The 18884-nt window shown below is 63.0% G+C and overlaps 2 protein-coding genes across 31 annotated transcripts in view; one reads left to right on the forward strand and one right to left on the reverse strand.

Annotated features, from left to right (window-relative positions):
* CCM2 (CCM2 scaffold protein) overlaps positions 1 to 2561 on the forward strand; it is a 41150-nt gene extending 38589 nt beyond the window's left edge. For both annotated transcript variants that reach the window (XM_012537860.3, XM_033411323.2), the window contains 3 exons: positions 89 to 227; positions 932 to 1070; positions 2036 to 2561. In XM_012537860.3, coding sequence (XP_012393314.1) covers positions 89 to 227; positions 932 to 1070; positions 2036 to 2316 — 559 coding nt within the window. In that variant the 3' untranslated portion in view covers positions 2317 to 2561. The remainder of the gene's footprint in view (positions 1 to 88; positions 228 to 931; positions 1071 to 2035) is intronic.
* Positions 2562 to 4116: 1555 nt separating this feature from the next.
* Positions 4117 to 14898, reverse strand: NACAD (NAC alpha domain containing). 29 transcript variants are annotated; one of them, XM_049714643.1, is made up of 15 exons: positions 13796 to 14898; positions 9782 to 11652; positions 9494 to 9589; positions 9014 to 9301; positions 8822 to 8917; positions 8630 to 8725; positions 8246 to 8341; positions 7382 to 7573; positions 5695 to 7285; positions 5437 to 5549; positions 5281 to 5355; positions 4745 to 4891; positions 4521 to 4667; positions 4290 to 4412; positions 4117 to 4200 (listed from the first exon to the last, which is right to left on the reverse strand). In XM_049714643.1, the coding sequence occupies exons 1-15, from the start codon at positions 13860 to 13862 to the stop codon at positions 4186 to 4188; spliced, it is 5013 nt and encodes a 1670-aa protein (XP_049570600.1). In that variant the 5' UTR covers positions 13863 to 14898; the 3' UTR covers positions 4117 to 4185. The 29 variants fall into 29 exon arrangements, with proteins under 29 accessions (XP_049570600.1, XP_049570592.1, XP_049570594.1 ...); XM_049714635.1 differs by having other exon boundaries at positions 9014 to 9364; positions 9461 to 9589; XM_049714637.1 differs by having other exon boundaries at positions 9014 to 9364; positions 9557 to 9589; positions 9686 to 11652.
* Positions 14899 to 18884: the final 3986 nt, after the last annotated feature.

Consider the following 18884-nt stretch of genomic DNA (forward strand, 5'->3'; position numbering starts at 1 on the left):
TAACTGGGCCCCCATGGGGGGTCGAGGGTGCAGGCACGGGGCAGGGCTGGGGGGCCGCCCACCCACGGCTCGGCTCGCGTCCTTGCAGCTCCTTCCCCGAGTGTGCGCATGCAGGCGGCGTGTCGCCCTTGTCCTTCTGCACGCAGACGGCGCCCCACGCCAAGACGGTCAGTGAGAGTGAGCTGAGCGCCACGGCCGCCGAGCTGCTGCAGGACTACATGCTCACGGTACGCTGCCCGCCGCCGCTGCCGCCGCCGTCAGGAGACCCTGGCCCCAGAGAGCCCACGTGCTCTAGCAGGCCTGTGCTGGGGCCGGCGGCGCCTTGGGGTTAGAACCTCCTTGCGGGGGTGGGGCAGGGCCAGGGAGGGGAGGATGAAGGCGTGCTTCTCTGTGGGTGGGGCTGGGGGTGAGCGTGGGCGCCTTGCTTGCAACTGGGCCTCACTGCCTTTCCCACCAGGTCAGTCTTTGGGGAGGGCGTGAGTTGGCCAAGGCCTGAGCATGGGGGCTGCTCTGGCCTCTGGGGCTGGACCACAGGCCTGTCCCTGGGTCTCTGGTGGTGGACGGTAGCGGAGGACCGGGTCACTCCCTGGAAGGGCCAGATGGGCCTTGTCATCACTCAGCAGATTCTTTTACCCCCATCCCCCGACCTCACGTGATGTTCTCATTAGAAACTCGGTCAGCTGGCTGAGCATCACTGTGGGCTCCAGGGCGCTGGTCGCTGCCCCCCGGCAGTGGTGTGCAGACGCGCCCTCTGCCCGCTTGCGGGCAGCCTGGTCAGCCGCGCCTGCAGATTAGGGCGGATGGTGCGGGCTCCTCTCTCCCCTGCCGGCCGGAGCCGTGGAGCTGCAGGTCCTCTGGGGTCTCGTGGCGTGTGGGCAGGGGGGCGGCAGCGCCGGTCACCACCCCGCCCCGGGCCCGGCTCTCTCGGCAGCTGCGCACCAAGCTGTCGTCGCAGGAGATCCAGCAGTTCGCGGCGCTGCTGCATGAGTACCGCGACGGAGCCTCGGTGCACGAGTTCTGCATCAACCTGCGGCAGCTCTACGGGGACAGCCGCAAGTTCCTGCTGCTCGGTGAGCGCACGACGGACGGGGGCGCCGTTAGGAATGGGACCAGCCAGCGAGGCCTGAGTGATGCGGCTGGGAGGGGCCTGTCCCAGTGACGGGTGGGGACCTTCCCCCGGGGAAGCGGGAGGGGCCCCACGGGAGCTAGACTGAGGGTGAGGTGGGCGCCGCGCTGCCTGGCGAGGGCCGGGGGAGGCTCTGCAAGGAGGTGGCGCTTGTGCAGGTTTGGGAGGCGGGGCAGGTGCTTGCTGGGCGGGGGAGTGAAGACGCCATTCCCGGTGAAGGGCAGCCTTAGCCGAGGCCCGAGAGCTTAGCACGCGGAGTCAGCACGGCGGGCGGGTGCTCAGGGCCTGCCACGGACAGGGCCCTGGACGGTTGCCCAGGCGCGCGAGGCCGGTAGCGCCTCTGCTTTCCCCATGCTGACCCCGGAGAACACGGCTGGTTGACGGTGGCTGGTGGAGGCTCCTGGGTCCTGGGCTCTGCCCCCAACGGTCCGATGAGGGCGCACTGCTCATGGGGGTGAAGGGCTGGAGGTGGACCTGCTGCATCCAGTCCGAGCTCTTGCTGACCCCACTGCACCCTGGAGTCAGTCGCCACCCGACGCTGGGGTCCACAGCCCCTGTTCGTACTGTCCTCACATAGGAGGGGGTCTCTGTCCAGGAAGTGGGTGGTCAGCCGGGCGCCGGGAGCACAGCTGGGCGGCGGGGCCCAGTGCTCGGAGCCCTGCGTCAGCCTCCCCTCCCCTCCCCTCCGCTCTCTCCTCTCCTCTCCTCTCCTCTCCTCCATCTGGAAACCTGTGCAGTGGGGCTTCTGTGAGGACTGAGGGGAGTGACGCGAGGGTGTGGCTCCCGGCCCACGCCTGCCCCGCTGCAGAGGCAGGGCCGGGCCAGAGGCAGGCGGGTGGTGGGGTGGCCCCCCCGGGCTGTGGGCTTTTGTGCGGGAGCCGCAGGGTCAGGTGTGCCATGTGTGTGCAGGTCTGCGGCCCTTCATCCCCGAGAAGGACAGCCAGCACTTCGAGAACTTCCTGGAGACCATCGGGGTGAAGGATGGCCGCGGGATCATCACCGACAGCTTCGGCAGGTACCGCCGGGCCATGAGCTCCACCTCCACCTCCACCTCCAACGGGAACAGGGCCGCGGGCAGCTCTGACGACCAGTCCGCGCCCTCGGAGGGGGACGAGTGGGACCGCATGATCTCGGACATCAGCAACGACATCGAGGCGCTGGGCTGCAGCATGGACCAGGACTCGGCCTGATGGCGCCGGGACCCCGCCAGCCGCTCTCCCCGCGTGGGGCCCCGGGCGCAGGTGGCTCTACTGTGAAGGAGGCACCCTGGTGCTGGGGCGGAAGGCCGCACTGCGCCCCCCTGCATGCCACCCTGCCTCGGGAGGGGGTCTTGTCAGCCAGACCCCGGACAGCTGTCATTTTGCACATGACGTTTCTATTGAAACTCTCAGAGACTTTAAAAGAAGTTTACCGCAATGTGAATAATTTATCTCTGCTTGCTAGCGTGTTCCTGCTCCAGTGGGGTAGGAGCCGGGGTGTGCGCTCTGGCCTCTGTCTCAGACCCGCATGCCCAGGCTGGGCACAGTGGGCTGGGCGCTCGTGCCCGCGGCCTAAAGGGAGGGCCTGATTTGGGGTTGTGGACACAGGGCAGAGAGCAGGTGTCCTAAGCACATGTGGACGTGAACATCAGGCCCCCGCTGGCGGGACCTGGGCACTGGGCTGTCTGAGGGACGCTGGCTGTCCTCCTCCCTCCCCCAAGCCCCAGTCCCCGGCTCTCATCCACAGTCATAGTGGTCTCCATAGCAGACCTGCACACCACCGCTTCGCTGGAAGCGCCGTCCCCACCCTGAGAGTGCGTCGTCTTGGAGCCCAGGGTCGCCGGTCGTCAGGAAGGCCAGTGGGGGCACTGTGCCTGCCCCTTCAAGGCCCTTTGCCTCGTTCCCCCCTGGGCCCAGCCCCTCCTGTGCCCTTAGGACATGGGGAGGCAGTGGTGGTGACCCCAGGGCAGGGCCGTCGGGTTGCAGGCTGGGGCCTGGGCACTGCTGTGTGGGCGTGGGAGGGCCCAGCTCCAGGACTGCTTCCTCGCCCGCAAGACGCCTGCGCGTTGCTGCGAGGCCCCTGACCGCGTGTGCGGGAAGCACCAGGCTCAGCAGGGTGGGTACTTGAACCCGCAGGAGGGAGGGCAGGGCCGTGGGCTCGCGGTGAGGTCGTGAGGGGACCAGGCAGGGGTCTGCAGCCCGCTAGGCTCCCCCTCTTCTGAGGGGCGGGGCAGGATGGGAGGAGGGGTTTCACACTTGGCTCTGGCCCTGGCTCTCCTGCAGCTGGTTGTGGGCCTGGGTTGGGCAAAGCTAAGGGAGACCGTTGGTAGGTGTTGTCTTTAGGCATGTGTGCAAATCGACCTGCCCTGGAAGCATCTGGAACAGCTAAAGATAGCCACCTAGTCAGGGGCCGGCACCTCCACAGCCCCCCCTGGGCTTGCGCGCGGAGGGGACCTGGTGTCCCAGGAGTGTCCTGTGGCCAGCCAGGAACTGCTCTTCCTCTCTGGGGGCTCCACCCACACATGGCCTCCCACTTGGTGGTCTCCCTCTTCTGTCCTGGAGCGTGGCTCCCACCCTGCGGATCCCTGGCCTTTGTAAGAGAGAGGAGAGGACACGGGGAGGATGGTGACTCCTAGAGCTGGGCCGTGGTGAGGGGCCAGGAACTCTGGGGCATGAACTGCTGAGTCCCTGAGCAAACGCTGCCTTCCTGCAGCTGCTGCGGCTCAGGGCCCCTGCAGAAAACTCTGAGCCCCTGCGTCTGGGGAGTTCCTTCTGGAAACTGCAGTCCCCAGGCCCACACCTGGGGCCGCAGCCAGGTGACCGGACTGCCCGCAATCTCTGGGCAAGTTGGGCGCCCTGGGACGTGGGGGAGGGACCACCGCCCTCTGGGACTTGGGGGAAGGACCGCCACCCTCCTTGGGGCCTGCGTGGCTTCAGGAAGCATCTTCACGCTTCCTCCAACCCGTTGAGCCAGAGCCTGCGCTGGGGGAGCCTTTGGAGGAGCAGAGGCGGTGAGGGGACACCGGTTTATTGAGCAGCAGAGCTTGGGGGCAGGGGTGGAGCCAGGTCTCTGGTCAGCAGCTACATTGTCAGCTCCTGCAGGAAGCGCACAAAGAGAGGGTCACGTTGTGTGAGGCCACAGCGGAGACGGCAGCAAGGCGCCTGCGAAGGGGCCGGCCACTCACCATGATGGCGTTGACGATATCGCTCTGGTTGTCCCTCAGGGCCCGCACGGCCTTGGCCCTTGACACGTTGGCCTGCGCCATCACTAGCTCTATGTCCCGAAGCTCCAGCCCCGTCTCGTCCACCTGGAGCGGGGCAAGCAGGGAGGTGCTGTAGCGGTCCCCTCCCCCGGGAAGAGGCCCCCAGCAAAGCTGCCCCCTCGCGGGGCTGGGCCCTGTGCCCCTGGGCCTCACCTCCTCGTCGTCGTCCTCTTCCTCCTCCTTGCACTCTGGTCTCACCCTCGGCCCCGGCGCTGACTCGGGGACCAGGGCGGAGGGCTCCGAGGGTACCTTGAACTTCTCAGCCGCAGCTCTGTGCACCTGCTGGGACAGGTCCTCGATCTGCAGCAGAGAGCACAGCTGTCAGCCGAGCCCACGCCCCCAGCCCCCGCCCCGCGCCCACGGCCGGCCGGGTGGACCTTGGCCTCGCCGAAGACCACGTAGGTGTCCGAGGCCGGGCTCTTGAAGACGTCAGGTTTGGCGATGACAAAGAGGATGTTCTTGGACTTCTGGATGGTGATCCTGGTGACCCCCTGGATCTGGCGTAAGCCCAGCTTGGACATCGCCTGGGGGCACAGCGGTCTCAGGCCCGGGCAGCAGCCCCAGAGGTCCCCGGTGGGGGCTGGGGGAGGGGGAGGCGGCGCACTGCCAGGATCACGAGGGCTCTGCCACCGACTCCGGGGGCCCTCTGTGGACCCCCCAGCTGGCCCCCCGTGTGTACAAGAGGGCATTGGCCCGGCTGAGAGGCCGCGTCAGTTGGCAGCCCAGGCCCAGTTACTTGCACGAGGTGTCCCGTTACTGCCTTTACCCAACGGGCCCCTGCCAATGGACTTCATCGGCCGTGGGGTGCAAAGGGGTTCCCTTAACGCAGCCAGCCCCAGTCCTGGGTGCTTGGGTTGCTGGCCAGCCTGGTCCCTCCCGGGGGGGGCAGGGTCCCAGCAGGGCCCCAGCCCACCTTTCGGGCCTTCTTCTCACTGCGGCTCTGCTTGACTTTGGTGACGGTCTCCTCGCTCCCGCCGCCCGCCGGGGCCTGAGGAACAGAGGGGTCTGAGCACCCGAGGGTGGGGCGTGGAGCCCTCCCAGGGCTGTACGTGCCCCCACGGTTGGGCACCTGGGCTGGGCACTGCGCGGTCCGTGGTCCCGAGAGGTCCTGTTCCTCCAGCTCGGCCGACGACTCCCCGTGGCTGTCCGAGTGCTGGCCGGAGCCCGGAGCCTGCGGCGAGTCTGAGGACAGGGCAGGTGTGAGGGTGGCCTCCGCCTCTGGACAGGGGCCTGGGGGCGAGCAGCGCTGGCTCTGCACCAGGGGCTGGCGTCCCCGCCCCGTGCAGCCCCCAGCTCAGGACACTGCTCCAGCCTGGATCCCCCTCACCTTCTTCCAAACTGTCCTGGTCATCCTGCTGCTTGGCGGCTGGGAGCCCTCGAGGTCCGGCTGGGCTCCGGAGCCCAGAGCCAGGAGGCACTTGGCAGGGGGGCGAGATCCTCGAGGCCAGGTCTTTGGCATGGGTAGCCCCCTTGGGGGCCGCCTTGGGGCTGAGGAGTGGGGAGTGGGGCGGGAGGCTGACCTGCCCGGCCCCGGGGGGATTCTTGGTCCCTGAGAGGGCAGCCACCGCCCGCTGGGCTCTTGCCCGTGGTGGTGGGAGTCCCAGAGAGCCCAGGGGCTCCACGCCCTCCCCCAGGTCTTCCCCGGGGACCTGGCAAGGGCAGGGGGCAGGGGGTGCCACGGGGGGTGGGACTGTCTGCATGAGGACACCAGGAGCAGAGGACTCAGCGCCCTGGATGCTGGCTTGGGGTGCACAGGGCAGGCCCCCTAGGGGGCTTTGTGGAGGCTGCGGCGGGGAGGAGCTGAGGACTCCCAGGGCTGCCCGGACCTGCTGTCCGCTGTGCAGGCCCCTCACGGGCTCTGGCTGCCTTGAGGGCAGTGGAAGTGCCAGGGCAGGATCTTTGGGACAGCTCCCTCCCAGCCTGGGTACAGCCCCTGATGGAGACTCTGGGCAGGAGCCCAGCCCGGCCTCTGCGGCCACAGCCACGGGAAGCCTGGGCCCCAGGGCGGCCCTTCCCTCCTCCACTGGGCTTGGGGGCCCCACCTGGCCAACCTCTAGGCTGGCAGCAGGACATGGCTCTGGGCTGCAGACGACTGCCTTTAGAACTCCATGCCCCTGGTTCTCAGCCCCCGGGGCCTCCTTTAGGGGCGAGCTGGGCTCAGCTCCATCACCCCCATGCCCACGGGCATCAGGACAGGCTCCCTGCTCAGGTGCCAAAAGGCCCTTGGCTACTTCCTCCCCTCTGGAGTCAGGCTCAGGTGTGTCTGGGGCCTCCGTGGCAGGCTCAGGTGTGTCTGGGGCCTCCGTGGCAGGCTCAGGTGTGTCTGGGGCCTCCGTGGCAGGCTCAGGTGTGTCTGGGGCCTCCGTGGCAGGCTCAGGTGTGTCTGGGGCCTCCGTGGCAGGCTCAGGTGTGTCTGGGGCCTCCGTGGCAGGCTCAGGTGTGTCTGGGGCCTCCGTGGCAGGCTCAGGTGTGTCTGGGGCCTCCGTGGCAGGCTCAGGTGTGTCTGGGGCCTCCGTGGCAGGCTTGGAAGGGCATGCATCTCCGTCCAAGGGTATCCGAGCATCTGCAGCTGGCTCCAGGCCACCCAGATGGATCTGATCCAAGGCCAGAGAGTCTGATCCTCCAGTGTGGTCTGGGTCCCTTTTCTCAGGCGCTGGCCTCAGTTCCAAAGTCTTGCCTCCTTTCTGTTGGGCTGTGGTGGCCATGGGCTCTGTCCCTAGGGTGTAGCCTGTGTCAGCCTGCAAGGCCTGAGGGCTGGCCTTGGTGGCAGATCCTTGGCCAGAGGGGAGGCCTGCATCCTGCAGGGGCAGGGATGCCGTCAGGTCCACTTCTTCCGACTGGGGTTCAGGGCTGGCCTCGGAGGCCAATTCCTGGCCCGAAGGAACGCCTGCATCCTGCAGGGGTGGGGATGCAGTCAGGTCCACTTCTTCCGACTGGGACTCAGGGCTGGCCTCGGAGGCAGATCCCTGGATTGAAGGAAGGCCTGCATCCTGCAGGGGCGGGAATATTGTCAGGTCCACTTCTTCTGGCTGGGGCTCAGGGCTGGCCTCAGAGGCAGATCCCTGGCCAGAGAGGAGGCCTGCATCCTGCAGGGACAAGGATGCCGTCAGGTCCACTTTTTCCGACTGGGGTTCAGGGCTGGCCTCAGAGGCCAATTCCTGGCCCGAATGAAGGCCTGCATCCTGCAGGGGTGGGGATGCAGTCAGGTCCACTTCTTCCGACTGGGGCTCAGGGCTGGGTTCGGAGGCAGATCCCTGGACAGAGGGGAGGCCTGCATCCTGCAGGGACGGGAATGCTGTCAGATCCACTTTTTCCGGCTGGGGCTCAGGGCTGACCTTGGAGGAAGATCTCTGGACTGAGGGGAGGTCTGCCTCCTGCAGGGGCTGGAATGCTGTCAGGTCCACTTCTTCTGGCTGGCGCTCAGGGCTGGTCTCGGGGCCAGATCCCTGGCCAGAGGGAAGGCCTGCATCCTGCAGTGGCAAGGATGCTGTCAGGTCCACTTCTTCTGGCTGGCGCTCAGGGCTGGTCTCGGGGGCAGATCCCTGGCCAGAGGGAAGGCCTGCATCCTGCAGTGGCAAGGATGCTGTCAGGTCCACTTCTTCTGGCTGGCGCTCAGGGCTGGCCTCGGAGGCAGATCCCTGGACTGAGAGGAGGCCTGCATCCTGCAGAGGCTGGGATGCCATCAGGTCCACTTCTTCCGACTGGGGCTCAGGGCTGGCCTCGGGGGCAGATCCCTGGACTGAGGGGAGGCCTGCATCCTGCAGGGGCAAGGATGCCGTCGGGTCTACTTCTTCCGACTGGGGTTCAGGGCTGGTCTCGGAGGCCAATTCCTGGCCCGAAGGAAGGCCTGCATCCTGCAGGGTCTGGAATGCTGTCAGGCCCACTTCTTCCGACTGGGGCTCAGGGCTGGCCTCGGAGGCAGATCCCTGGACCAAAGAGAGGCCTGCATCCTGCAGGGACAAGGATGCCGTCAGGTCCACTTCTTCCGGCTGGGGCTCAGGGCCAGCCTCGGGGGCAGATCCCTGGTCAGAGGGGAGGCCTGCATCCTGCAGGGACAAGAATGCCATCAGGTCCACTTCCTCCGGCTGGGGCTCAGGGCTGGTCTTGGAGGCAGATCCCTGGTCAGAGGGGAGGCCTGCATCCTGCAGGGACAAGGATGCCGTCAGGTCCACTTCCTCCGGCTGGGGCTCAGGGCTGGCCTCGGAGGCAGATCCCTGGACCGAGGGGAGGCCTGCATCCTGCAGGGACAAGGATGCTGTCAGGTCCACTTCTTCCGGCTGGGGCTCAGGGCCAGCCTCAGAGGCAGATCCCTGGTCAGAGGGGAGGCCTGCATCCTGCAGGGACAAGGATGCCGTCAGGTCCACTTCTTCCGGCTGGGGCTCAGGGCTGGCCTCGGGGGCAGATCCTTGGCCAGAGGGGAGGCCTGCATCCTGCAGACACAAGGATGCCATCAGGTCCACTTCCTCCGGCTGGGGCTCAGGGCTGGTCTTGGAGGCAGATCCCTGGCCAGAGGGGAGGCCTGCATCCTGCAGGGACAAGGATGCCGTCAGGTCCACTTCTTCCAGTTGGGTCTCAGGGCTGTCCTGGGGGGCAGATCCCTGGACCAAAGAGAGTCCTGCATCCTGCAGGGGGAGGGATGCCATCAGGTCCACTTCTTCCAACTGGGGCTCAGGGCTGGTCTCAGGGGCAGATCCCTGGACTGAGGGAAGGCCTGCATCCTGCAGGGACAAGGATGCCATCAGGTCCACTTCTTCCGGTTGGGTCTCAGGGCTGTCCTGGGGGGAAGATCCCTGGCCAGAGGGGAGGCCTGCATCCTGCAGGGGCAGGGATGCCATCAGGTCCACTTCTTCCAGTTGGGTCTCAGGGTTGTCCTGGGGGGCAGATCCCTGGACTGAGAGAAGGCCTGCATCCTGCAGGGGCAAGGATGCCATCAGGTCCACTTCTTCCGGCTGGGGCTCAGGGCCAGCCTCGGGGGCAGATCCCTGGACTGAGGGGAGGTCTGCATCCTGCAGGGGCTGGGATGCCATCAGGTCCACTTCTTCCGACTGGGGCTCAGGGCCGGCCTCGGGGGCAGATCCCTGGCCAGAGGGGAGGCCTGCATCTTGCAGGGGCAAGGATGCCGTCAGGTCCACTTCTTCCGGCTGGGGCTCAGGGCCGGCCTCGGGGGCAGATCCCTGGCCAGAGGGGAGGCCTGCATCCTGCAGGGGCAAGGATGCCATCAGGTCCACTTCTTCCGGCTGGGGCTCAGGGCCGGCCTCGGGGGCAGATCCCTGGCCAGAGGGGAGGCCTGCATCCTGCAGAGGCAAGGATGCCATCAGGTCCAGTTCTTCCGGCTGGGGCTCAGGGCTGGCCTCAGGGGCAGATCCCTGGCCAGTGGGAAGGCCTGCATCCTGCAGGGGCAAGGATGCCGTCAGGTCCAGTTCTTCCGGCTGGGGCTCAGGGCTGGCCTCGGGGGCAGATCCTTGGCCAGAGGAGAGGCCTGCATCCTGCAGTGGCAAGGATGCTGTCAGGTCCACTTCTGGCTGGGGCTCAGGGCTGGCCTGGGCCTCAGATCCCTGGCCATAGGGGAGGCCTGCATCCTGCAGGGGCAAGGATGCCGTTAGGTCCACTTCTTCTGGCTGGGGCTCAGGGCTGGCCTGGGGCTCAGATCCCTGGCCAGTGGGGAGGCCTGCATCCTGCAGGGGCAGGAATACTGCCGGTTCCACTTCTCCTGGCTGGGGCTCAGGGCTGCCTGCAGCGGCAAACCCCTGGCCTGTTTCTTCCTTCAGGTTCTGCAGAGAGTCGAGGCCCGCCTCTCCCTTCGAAGTGGGGGGCTCTAAGCCTAAGGCAGCGCCGTCTCCCTCCTCCAGGGACTGAGGTGTGATTGTGGCAACAGGTGCTGGTCCCGTGGTGGAGCCTGCCTCTGCTGCCCAGGCCCGAGGGGTCACCGCAGTGAGGCCTGGGGCTTTCTGTGGGACGTGAGGGGCCATAGCAGCAGCGGACACCTGGCCTGGAGCGGGGCCCACCCCCGTTATATCGGAGATGGGTTCCTGGCTCTTGGCAGCCCGGCCAACCTCTCCCTCGGACACCCCAAGAGTGGGCTCGGGGCCCCAGGAGGCGGCCTCACCAGGGCTGTCCTGGAGCAGGGTGGTGGGCTGTGCGTGGGGCTCCCCGCTGTACAGTCTCTCATCGTCACCCCCCGCGTAGGAGGCCGAGTCGGGGTCAGAGGAGGCGGCTGAGGTGTCATCTCGGAAGGCGAAGGCCTCGTCCATGCCCTCAGTGATGGACAGGTCGGACAGCGACTGCAGCGAGGACGCGAACGTGCTGTCGTCCTCGCCCTGCCCGGCCAGGTCCCTGCTGGGGCTGGGGGCTTCCTCCTCGCCCTCCTCCGCCTGCTCCTCCTGTTCTTCCTCGGGGGGCAGCGGGGTCACCTCGACAGCCTCCACCTGGAAGATTAGGCTGCCCTGGAAGGGCAGGAGGGAAGCAGGGATCATCGGGTCGTTGGCCAGGAAGTCCAGCTCGAAGAAGTGGCCTTCCTGGCCCCAGGAAGAGCTGCTGTCTGCCGAGAGGCTGGACTCTGGGGACGAGGTGTCCGGGGTCCCGGCAGGGGGCAGCTCCCTCTCATCGGCCACAGACCCAGGTGGGGAGAAGCCCCAGCCTGAGGGCACATCCAGCCCTTCAGCCGGGGCCTGCAGGCTCACGGAGCAGGATGGAGACGAGGCCCAGCTGTCCCCGTCCGCCGTGATGTAGGAGCCCGAGGGCGAGGCTGGCGGCGAGTTCCCCAGCTCAGCCTGGGCATCCTGGGCCTCCCTGTGGGGCCCGGGGCCAGGGAGCAGGGTGGAGGCTGTCTCGGTCGGGGTGGAGGGAGGGGTGAAGTAGGAATCGGAGTCGGGGGCAGGGAAAGGCACAGGAGGGTCACCCTGAGAACACAACTCGGGGGGTGGGTTCAGGCTGGCGTGCCCACCCTCCCAGTCCCTGAGCTCTGGCAGGGTTGCCCTGGGCAGAGGGGATGCCCGGCACGTCTCCTCGCCCATCACAATCCGGGGCTCCAGGGAGGCTGGGAGAGGACTTTCAACAGGCCGAACCTCGGGGGGCCCTGGGCTGGGGTCGCCCTCTGCCTGGACTGCCCAGGCCGCGGGGGCGCGTCCCGGCCCTGCATCCCAGCTGGCTCCGTCAGGCGGGGGCCGGGCACCCGGCTTGCTGGGCAGGAACGTGAGCGCTAGGGCACTGGGCTTAGGGGTCAGGACACAGTGCTCCAGCTGGTCCCCCCTCGGGGTGGTAGCCGCAGCCGCATCGCAGGACAGATCTGTGGAGAGAGAAGGGCGTGAGAAGGGCAGGCATCTTCCCTGAGAAGCAAGCTCCCAGGCTGCAGCCGTCCCTCCCTCAGACGGGAGTTGAGCACAGGGCTGGGGGCCCGCGGGGGTGGGTGTCCGCTGAAAAGAGAGGTCACGAGAGGGAAAGGCGATTGCTGTGCCTGGGGGAGGATTTCCAAGAGTTCTGACCACGGTGAGCAGCTTGAGGTCTGGCTCTTCTCCGAGGTGCTCAGTAAAGATAAGACCAGCTCCCGTCGCCTCAGACACTAGCCTGCTGACTCCTTGCCCGTAATCTGCGCTGCCTCTGCTGGGCTTGCCAGGAGACGCCTGCTTATGACCCCCCAGGTCAGTGGGCCCCCAGGGAGTAGGAGGCCTGCACTCCACTCAGCTCTGGAACATTCCAGATCTCACGCCTGCTGTGAAGTGGGGCTCTTGCTTCTCTGCCTCATCTCTCCCCTTTCCTCGCTGCCCGCACCCGAGGCCAAGCTGTCGGGGTCTCCCTGGGCTCCATCCCACCCCTGTTCCCAGAGCTGCCATGTGCACGAGGGGAAGCAGGGGCCACGGCGTGTGGTCCTCAGGCAGGACGTCCCAGCTCAGCCAGAGGCCGTGCTGGCAGTGGTGCTGGCCCTCCGGGGAAGCAGAGGTGGCCCTGCCCTGCCCTGTGTGCAGCTGTGGGGGCCTGAGAGAGCGTCCAGCTGAGTCTCCACGGTGGCAGCCACCCCGCAGGGCTGGCAGGCCTGGCTCCCTCTGCCAGGGACATCTGTGGGGCGTCCCACGGCAGTGGACAGGGGCTACCCAGCCCCGGCCACATTCTCTGGAGGGTTCCTGTTCTACCGTGCTCACCCAAGACCTCCCACAAGTACAACATCTCCTGTGCCTCAGCTTCCAGTATGCAAAGGGGAGAGTGTCTGCCAGGATTAGAGGGGAGCTTACGCAGGGGCAGCCCCCTCCCCAGGTTGCCCATTGGCTGCAGCAGTGGCAGAACCCGGGCCCTTGGGCCACACTGCTTGGGGTGCTGGCGTGGCCAGGGGGTGCTGAGAAGGGGGTCCTTTGGGTCCATTGGAGTGTGATGAATACCTAACCCCAGGAGGTGGGTGTGGCAGGCAGGGCTGGGTGCTGGAGATCAGGCTCTTGGCACTGAGCCTGGCGTGGTACCCCTGTGCACCGCACTAGACTCCAGGGCCCCAAGGCAGCCAGAGGGTGAAGCTGGGCCAAGGGGGCAGAGGAAGGGAAGCCAAAGGTCAAAGGCTTTTGTGCCTCATTCAAGGTCGCCAAACAGTCCAAGCAGAGCCAAGCAGAGCCAGCCCCACCGGACCCAGAGGGAGGCCAGGCCCCTGGACCCAGCCCTGGTTTCATCCCCAGGGGACTTCTCACCCACAGTCAGGTGCCCTTGGCCCTCCCGGAGCCTCACATGGCTGACCTCCTGCCTGGTGGCCATCCCTGGCTGGTTTTCCCAGGCCCAGGCAGATTCCCTCCCATACTTGCTGACTGAGTCTCTCCAAGGATTCGGGCCTGCACTCCAGGGCTACTGCTCCCCAGGCCATGCTCCCCCAGGGCCTCCCACGTTCCAGACCTCAGCCGGCACCTCCAGCTTCCCCAGGCTCCAGCTCCAGCCCTGTTCCTTCCTCCTGAGCCAGCACCAGTCGCCAGCCCTGAGGCGGCTCTCAAGCATCTGGAGGGGCGGGTGCCCGGTGCATCCCCAGTGGCCGGGGTGCAGTTGACAACCCGCAGCCTCCAGTCCAGAGCTGCAGGGGCCGCGAGGCCCCTTGCTCCCCCACACAATGGGGTGCGGCAGGGGACCCTGGCGGGGAGCACACGGAGCCCTGGACGCTCGAAGGCCTTCAACTCGCTTCTGGCTCCCGGAGGACATCCCTGCTCCACCCCGCCCTTCCCTGCAGTCCTGAGTGGGGGCCAGAGCTGGGCTAGGATTCCGGTGCCCGGAGGGGCAGGGGACCAAGGAAGGGGACGGAGCGGGGATGGAGAGAGAGAGGGACGGAGAGAGGGCGGGGAGCGGGGAGGAAACGGGGACGGAGATGGTATGGGGACAGGGACGGAGAGAGAGGGGTGGAGAGGGGACGGGGACGACGGGAGGGGTTGGCGGAGACACACGCAGGCGGGAGAGCCCCGCGGCCTCACCTGTGCGGGGCCCTGTTCCGCCCGCCTCCGGCAGCAGCAGCTCGGCGCGGGCAGCTTCCCCCGGCATGGCCTGGCCGTACGCCCGTCCCTCCGTCCCCTGTCTGTCCGTGAGTCCGTCCCGCGGAGCCTGCGCGGCCACCGCCCCTCGGCCGGGGGGTGAAGGGGGTCAGTGGATGACGTCAGCGCCGCCCCGCCCGCCCAGCGCTCTGAGTGAGCGTGCGCGGGCGCGCCAGGCACTGCGGTGCGCCGGGAGCGGAGGGGGTGGGACAGCCTCCTTCCCTCCCCATACCCCACCCCGGCTGCACTCTCCACCCGCGGTCCGCGGCCCCGCCTTTCCCGCAGCATCACCCCTCCGCCCCCACTAACGGGAGCGGGGTTCAGGGCCAGTCGGAGGCGTCAGCCCTTAGCCTGGTCGGGAAGAGTCAGAGGGTCTCCAGAATTCGGGGTGCGGGGCCGGGGGGGGGTGTTGGAGGTTCTGGGGGGCCGAGCGCTTTGGGGGAGGCGGCGGCGTAGTACCCTTGCTCGAACTCCCGGCCCCCAGCTACCCGGGCAGGGCTCCCCAGCCTAACCCAACGCCTCCATCCAAGAGGAGAGCTGGCGCCGCAGCTCCTCACTGATTGGCTGGTCCTCGCACGTCGGTCTCCGTGGCAACCGCCTCCCGGCTCCATGGCAACCAGAGCTGGCTGGCGGGAGCGCAGCAGGGAAGGTAGGCCTAGCGGAGCTCCGGGCTGACTGGTCCCCGGGGCTCCCCGCGGCTCAGCGCTGTCCCACCCTTCAGCTCTCGGGCAATGGAAAGAAGATGGAGAAACACGCCTTCCTCCATTCTCAGCAACCGCCCCTGCCACACCCCCGAGGACGCAAACCCTCCCCGAGCTTTCCGGAGATGCGCCCTTGCTTCCACGCAGGCCCGCCTGCACTCAGATTCGCCGAGCATCCGCCCTGTGCCAGGCTCCGGGAGACAGACGAACATTGTCACCACCCCAGAGATAGACGAGGGCGGGGGCAGGCAATCAGAGCGGCCATTGTTGCGGAGGGAGTCTCCTCCATCCTCAATCTTCTGTTGGCTCTACCCCAGAGCCCACGGAGCCAGGGGCTGCCTGCTGGGCATCTCCCCGGTGCACCAGGCACCAGACACATCATGTCCCAAACTAAGCCCTGCATCTTGCATCCCTCTCTGTCGCTGGAAATCTGTCCGTCTATCCCACTGGTGGGGGACTCCTCTTCCTCCCTTTCCTCCACACCCATCTTCACCCTCTTGGGTCTTGGAAACATCCAAGAGTTTCTAAGTTGCTCCTTCAGGGAACTCCCTGGCTGTCCAGTGGTTAGGACTCGGCGCTTTCACTGCTGGGTCCCGGGTTCAAGCCCTGGTAGGGGAACTAAGATCCCACAAGCCGCGGCACAGGCGGGGGGGGGGGGGGGGGGGGCGGGGCGGGGAAAGTTGCGTCCTCCTACGGCCCCTTTCTCATCGCCTCAGCGGAGTCCTTCCTAAGTCTCACTTCTCTGCCAGCCCCTGTGGCGTGAGCTTGTCTCCCTGCTCCTCCTGACTAAGCCAAGAAAAATGCAGGAAATGAGAGACCACCAAAACTGAACTCTCAAAGATGAAAGGAGGAAGGTGAGCTGGTGAGGGACCCCAGGACTGGAGGAGCAGCAGAGCAGCCCGCCCAACAGAAGAGGACCCAAGCCCGGCATTTCCTCACCCACCCCTCCTCCCCACACACAGCTGCTACCAGGAGGAGGGCCAGTGGATGGGAGTCTGTCACAGTTCTAGGGAGTCTGGCAGAACTGGTACGAAGATCAAGGGAAGTCTCCTGATATGGGGTCAAGGGAAGCACATTCCTCCCCACACCGTGCCCTGCCTCACTCAGGCTCCTGCCCCCCCCCACCCCAACCAGAAGCTCTGGCGGATGGGGGCACTGGCAAGGGAAACCCCACCACGGCAGGCTTTCAGCCCAGCAAGCAGGGCTTCCTCCCCCAGGAAAACACCCCTTCCCGACCCAAGGCACAGGATGGTCCAGCCTAGGAAGTGCCTCCCCACCCATTCGAGAGCACCAGCTGGGCCCAGCGGCATGAGACCAACACAGTGCAAGAAAGGCCCTGAATGTTATACTGTCCTTAGGTCCACAGGCCGTGAAAGCAGCCCAGGACCTGCATCTTGAACCCAAACAGGATGACTGCCTGCTAAAAAATTTGAACATAATAGCCTGTCTGGGATACAATTAAAAAAAAAAACAAAAACACCCATCATACCGTGGAAATCAGGGAAGAACCCAACAACCAGGAAAATCACATCTAGAAGAAGAAAATTTTTAAGAAACACAGAACTGAACTGAATGAAGATAAAAATACAAAATCAGATTATGTGGTCTGCAGGTAACAGTGCTAAGAGGGATATTTACAGCACATCAGAAAAGGGGAAAGGTCTCAAATCAATCATCTAAGTTTCTACCTCAGGAAACTAGGAAAAGAAGGGCAAAATAAACCAAAACAAGCAGAAAGAAGGAAAGAGCAGAAATCAATGAAACTGAAAACAGGAAAACAACAGAGGAAATCAATGAAACAAAAAAGAATAGTTCTTTGGAAAATTGATAAACTTGCAAGATGGACAAAAATAGAGAAGACACAAATGACCAGTATGCAATGGGGGCTATAATGGTTAATTTTATGTGTTAACTTGACTGGGCTTAGGGATGCCCAGTTAGCCCGTTAAATGCTATTTCTGGGTGTGTATGTGAGGGCATCTCTGGAGATTAGCATCTAATTCAGTAGACTGAGTAGAGATCCTCCCTCACCAATGTGGGTGGGCATCAGCCCATCCGCTGGGGTGGGGTCAGAGAGAAACAAAAAGATGAAGGAATGGTGGATTCACTCTCCTTGAGCTGGGACGTCCTTCTCCTACCCTCGGACATTGGACTCCAGGGCTGATACCAGTGACACGCCACCCCACACCCCTCCCCATTCTCAGGCTTTTGCACTTGGACTGGATTTATACCAATGACTATGGTTTTCCTGGTTCTCCAGCTTGAGAAATGCAAATCATGGGACTTCTCGGCCGTCATAACTGCAGAGCCAATTCCTGTAATAAATCTCCACTTACATTTTTCTCTCTCACATATTCTGCTAGCCCTGTTTCTCTGGAGAATGCTGACTAATAACAGGGCTACAGAGTCTGAGGGCATTTCAAGGATACTAAGGGAATGCTACCAGCAATGCTCATAAATTCACCAACTTTGAAGAAACGGACAATTACTTGAAAATTGAAATCTACCAAAAATTCAAACTATATGAAATAGATAATATGAATAGTCCTAAAACCATGAAAGAAATTGAATTTGTAACTTAAAAAAAGCTTCCCCAAAGAAGTCTTCAGGCCCAGATAGTTTCACTGGAGTTCTACCAAGTACTTAAAGTAGAATTAACATCAATTTTAGACAATCACTTCCACAAAATAGGAGGAAACACTTCCTAACTCATTTTAGGAGACAAGAAATACCCTGATACCCAGACCACGCAAAGATAGTACCCAAAACAAACAAACAAAAACTACAGACCAATATCTTCCATGAACATAGGCACAAAAAGTCTAAAATATAAGCAAATCAAATCCAACAATGTATATAAAGAATTGCACATCATGACCAAGTAGAATTTATTCCAGCTATGCAAGTGTGGTTCAACACTTGAAGGTCAATGTAACCCTCTACACCAACAGACTAAAGAAGAAAAATTATATATCAATTGACACAGAAAGCATTTGACATAGCCCATCAGCCATTCAGATTTAAAAAAAAAACTTCTCAGCAAGTTAAAATAAACTTGATAAAAGTCATATACAAAAGCCTTACAGCTAACATCACCCTTGGTGGTGAAAGACTGAATGCCTTCTAAGATTGGGAACAAGGCAGAGATGCCTGTTCTCAACAGAAGCTCCCCTCCCCCGCCCTTTTTTCAAACAGTGCTGGAAGTTCTAACCCCTGCAGTAAGGCAAGAAAAATAAGTAAAAAGCAGATGGACCTCAGAATGAAAGCATGAGGAGCTCCACTGACCAGCTCCCCAGTGAAAGCTGGTGAAAATTATAAAACAGGCAAACATTTAAAGCTCCTGGAAAGGGTCTGAAGGGCAAATAGGTGAAGCAATAGCTTATTCAAGATCTATGCTGGGAATTCCCTGGCAGTCCAGTGGTTAAGACTTTGTACTTCCACTGCAGGGGGAGTGGGTTTCCCCCCGCTGGGGGACTAAGATCCCGCATGCCACGTGGCACAGCCAAATAAAATAAAATATATGCAAATTTACGAAGGAAGCAGTCTAGAGTATTTGAGAATCCACCGTGTACAGAGTGGTGCGGCCAAGAACACAGGGCCCCTCACCCCCTGCCCCTACCCTGGGGGGATGAGGGCTTCGGCACTTATTATCCTGCCCCCAGATACCTGCTGCTGGAGCTGAACCCCAGGCAAGTGTGGCCAAGAGGTGGGGCTCCCTTCTGTTTAGTCCCCACTTGTGGGAGAGAGACTGTTTCACCAAAATTGAGAACTTTTGTGTTTCAAAGGCCACCATCAAGAAAGTGAAAATATAGCCCACAGAATGGGAGAAAATATTTGCAAGTCATCTATCTGATAAGGGACTTGTTTCTAGAACGTATAAAGAACTCTTACAACCCAATAAGACAATCTAATTAAAAACTGGACGAAGGATCTGAATAGGTATTTCTCCAAAAATTATATGTAAATAGGCCATAAGCACATGAAAAGATATCATTAGTCATCATGGAAATGAAAATCAAAACCACAATGGGACAGTGCTTCATACCCACCAAGATGACTAGAATAAAACATCAGGTAAGTGTTCAGCATCCCTAGCCATTAGGCAAATGCAAGTGAAAAGGTATCACTCCATACCCTCCAGAGTTGCTGCAGGAACCCCTGCGAACACCAAAGGCTGGCAGGGATGTGGAGGTCCTCACACTGCTGGTGGGACTGTAACATGGTACAGCACCCCCCGCACACACTGTGGCAGCTTCTTAAACAGCATAGAAATCCCATACGACCCAGCAGCTGTATTCCCGGGCACTCATCCCAGCGAAATGAAAGCTTAG

Source organism: Orcinus orca, chromosome 9, assembly GCF_937001465.1.
Source record: "Orcinus orca chromosome 9, mOrcOrc1.1, whole genome shotgun sequence".
Classification (NCBI taxonomy): Eukaryota; Metazoa; Chordata; class Mammalia; order Artiodactyla; family Delphinidae; genus Orcinus; species Orcinus orca.

Bases quoted from the DNA above. Each gene is read 5' to 3' on its own strand.
- NACAD (XM_049714626.1), bottom strand. From the start codon at position 13,862: ATGCCGGGGGAAGCTGCCCGCGCCGAGCTGCTGCTGCCGGAGGCGGGC. The intron at 5,550-5,694 runs GTGAGGGGGATC...CCCTGTCCTCAG, and splicing joins CCAGGACAGTTTGGAAGAAG to ACTCGCCGCAGGCTCCGGGC. The intron at 4,668-4,744 runs GTCCACCCGGCC...TCTCTGCTGCAG, and splicing joins TGGTCTTCGGCGAGGCCAAG to ATCGAGGACCTGTCCCAGCA.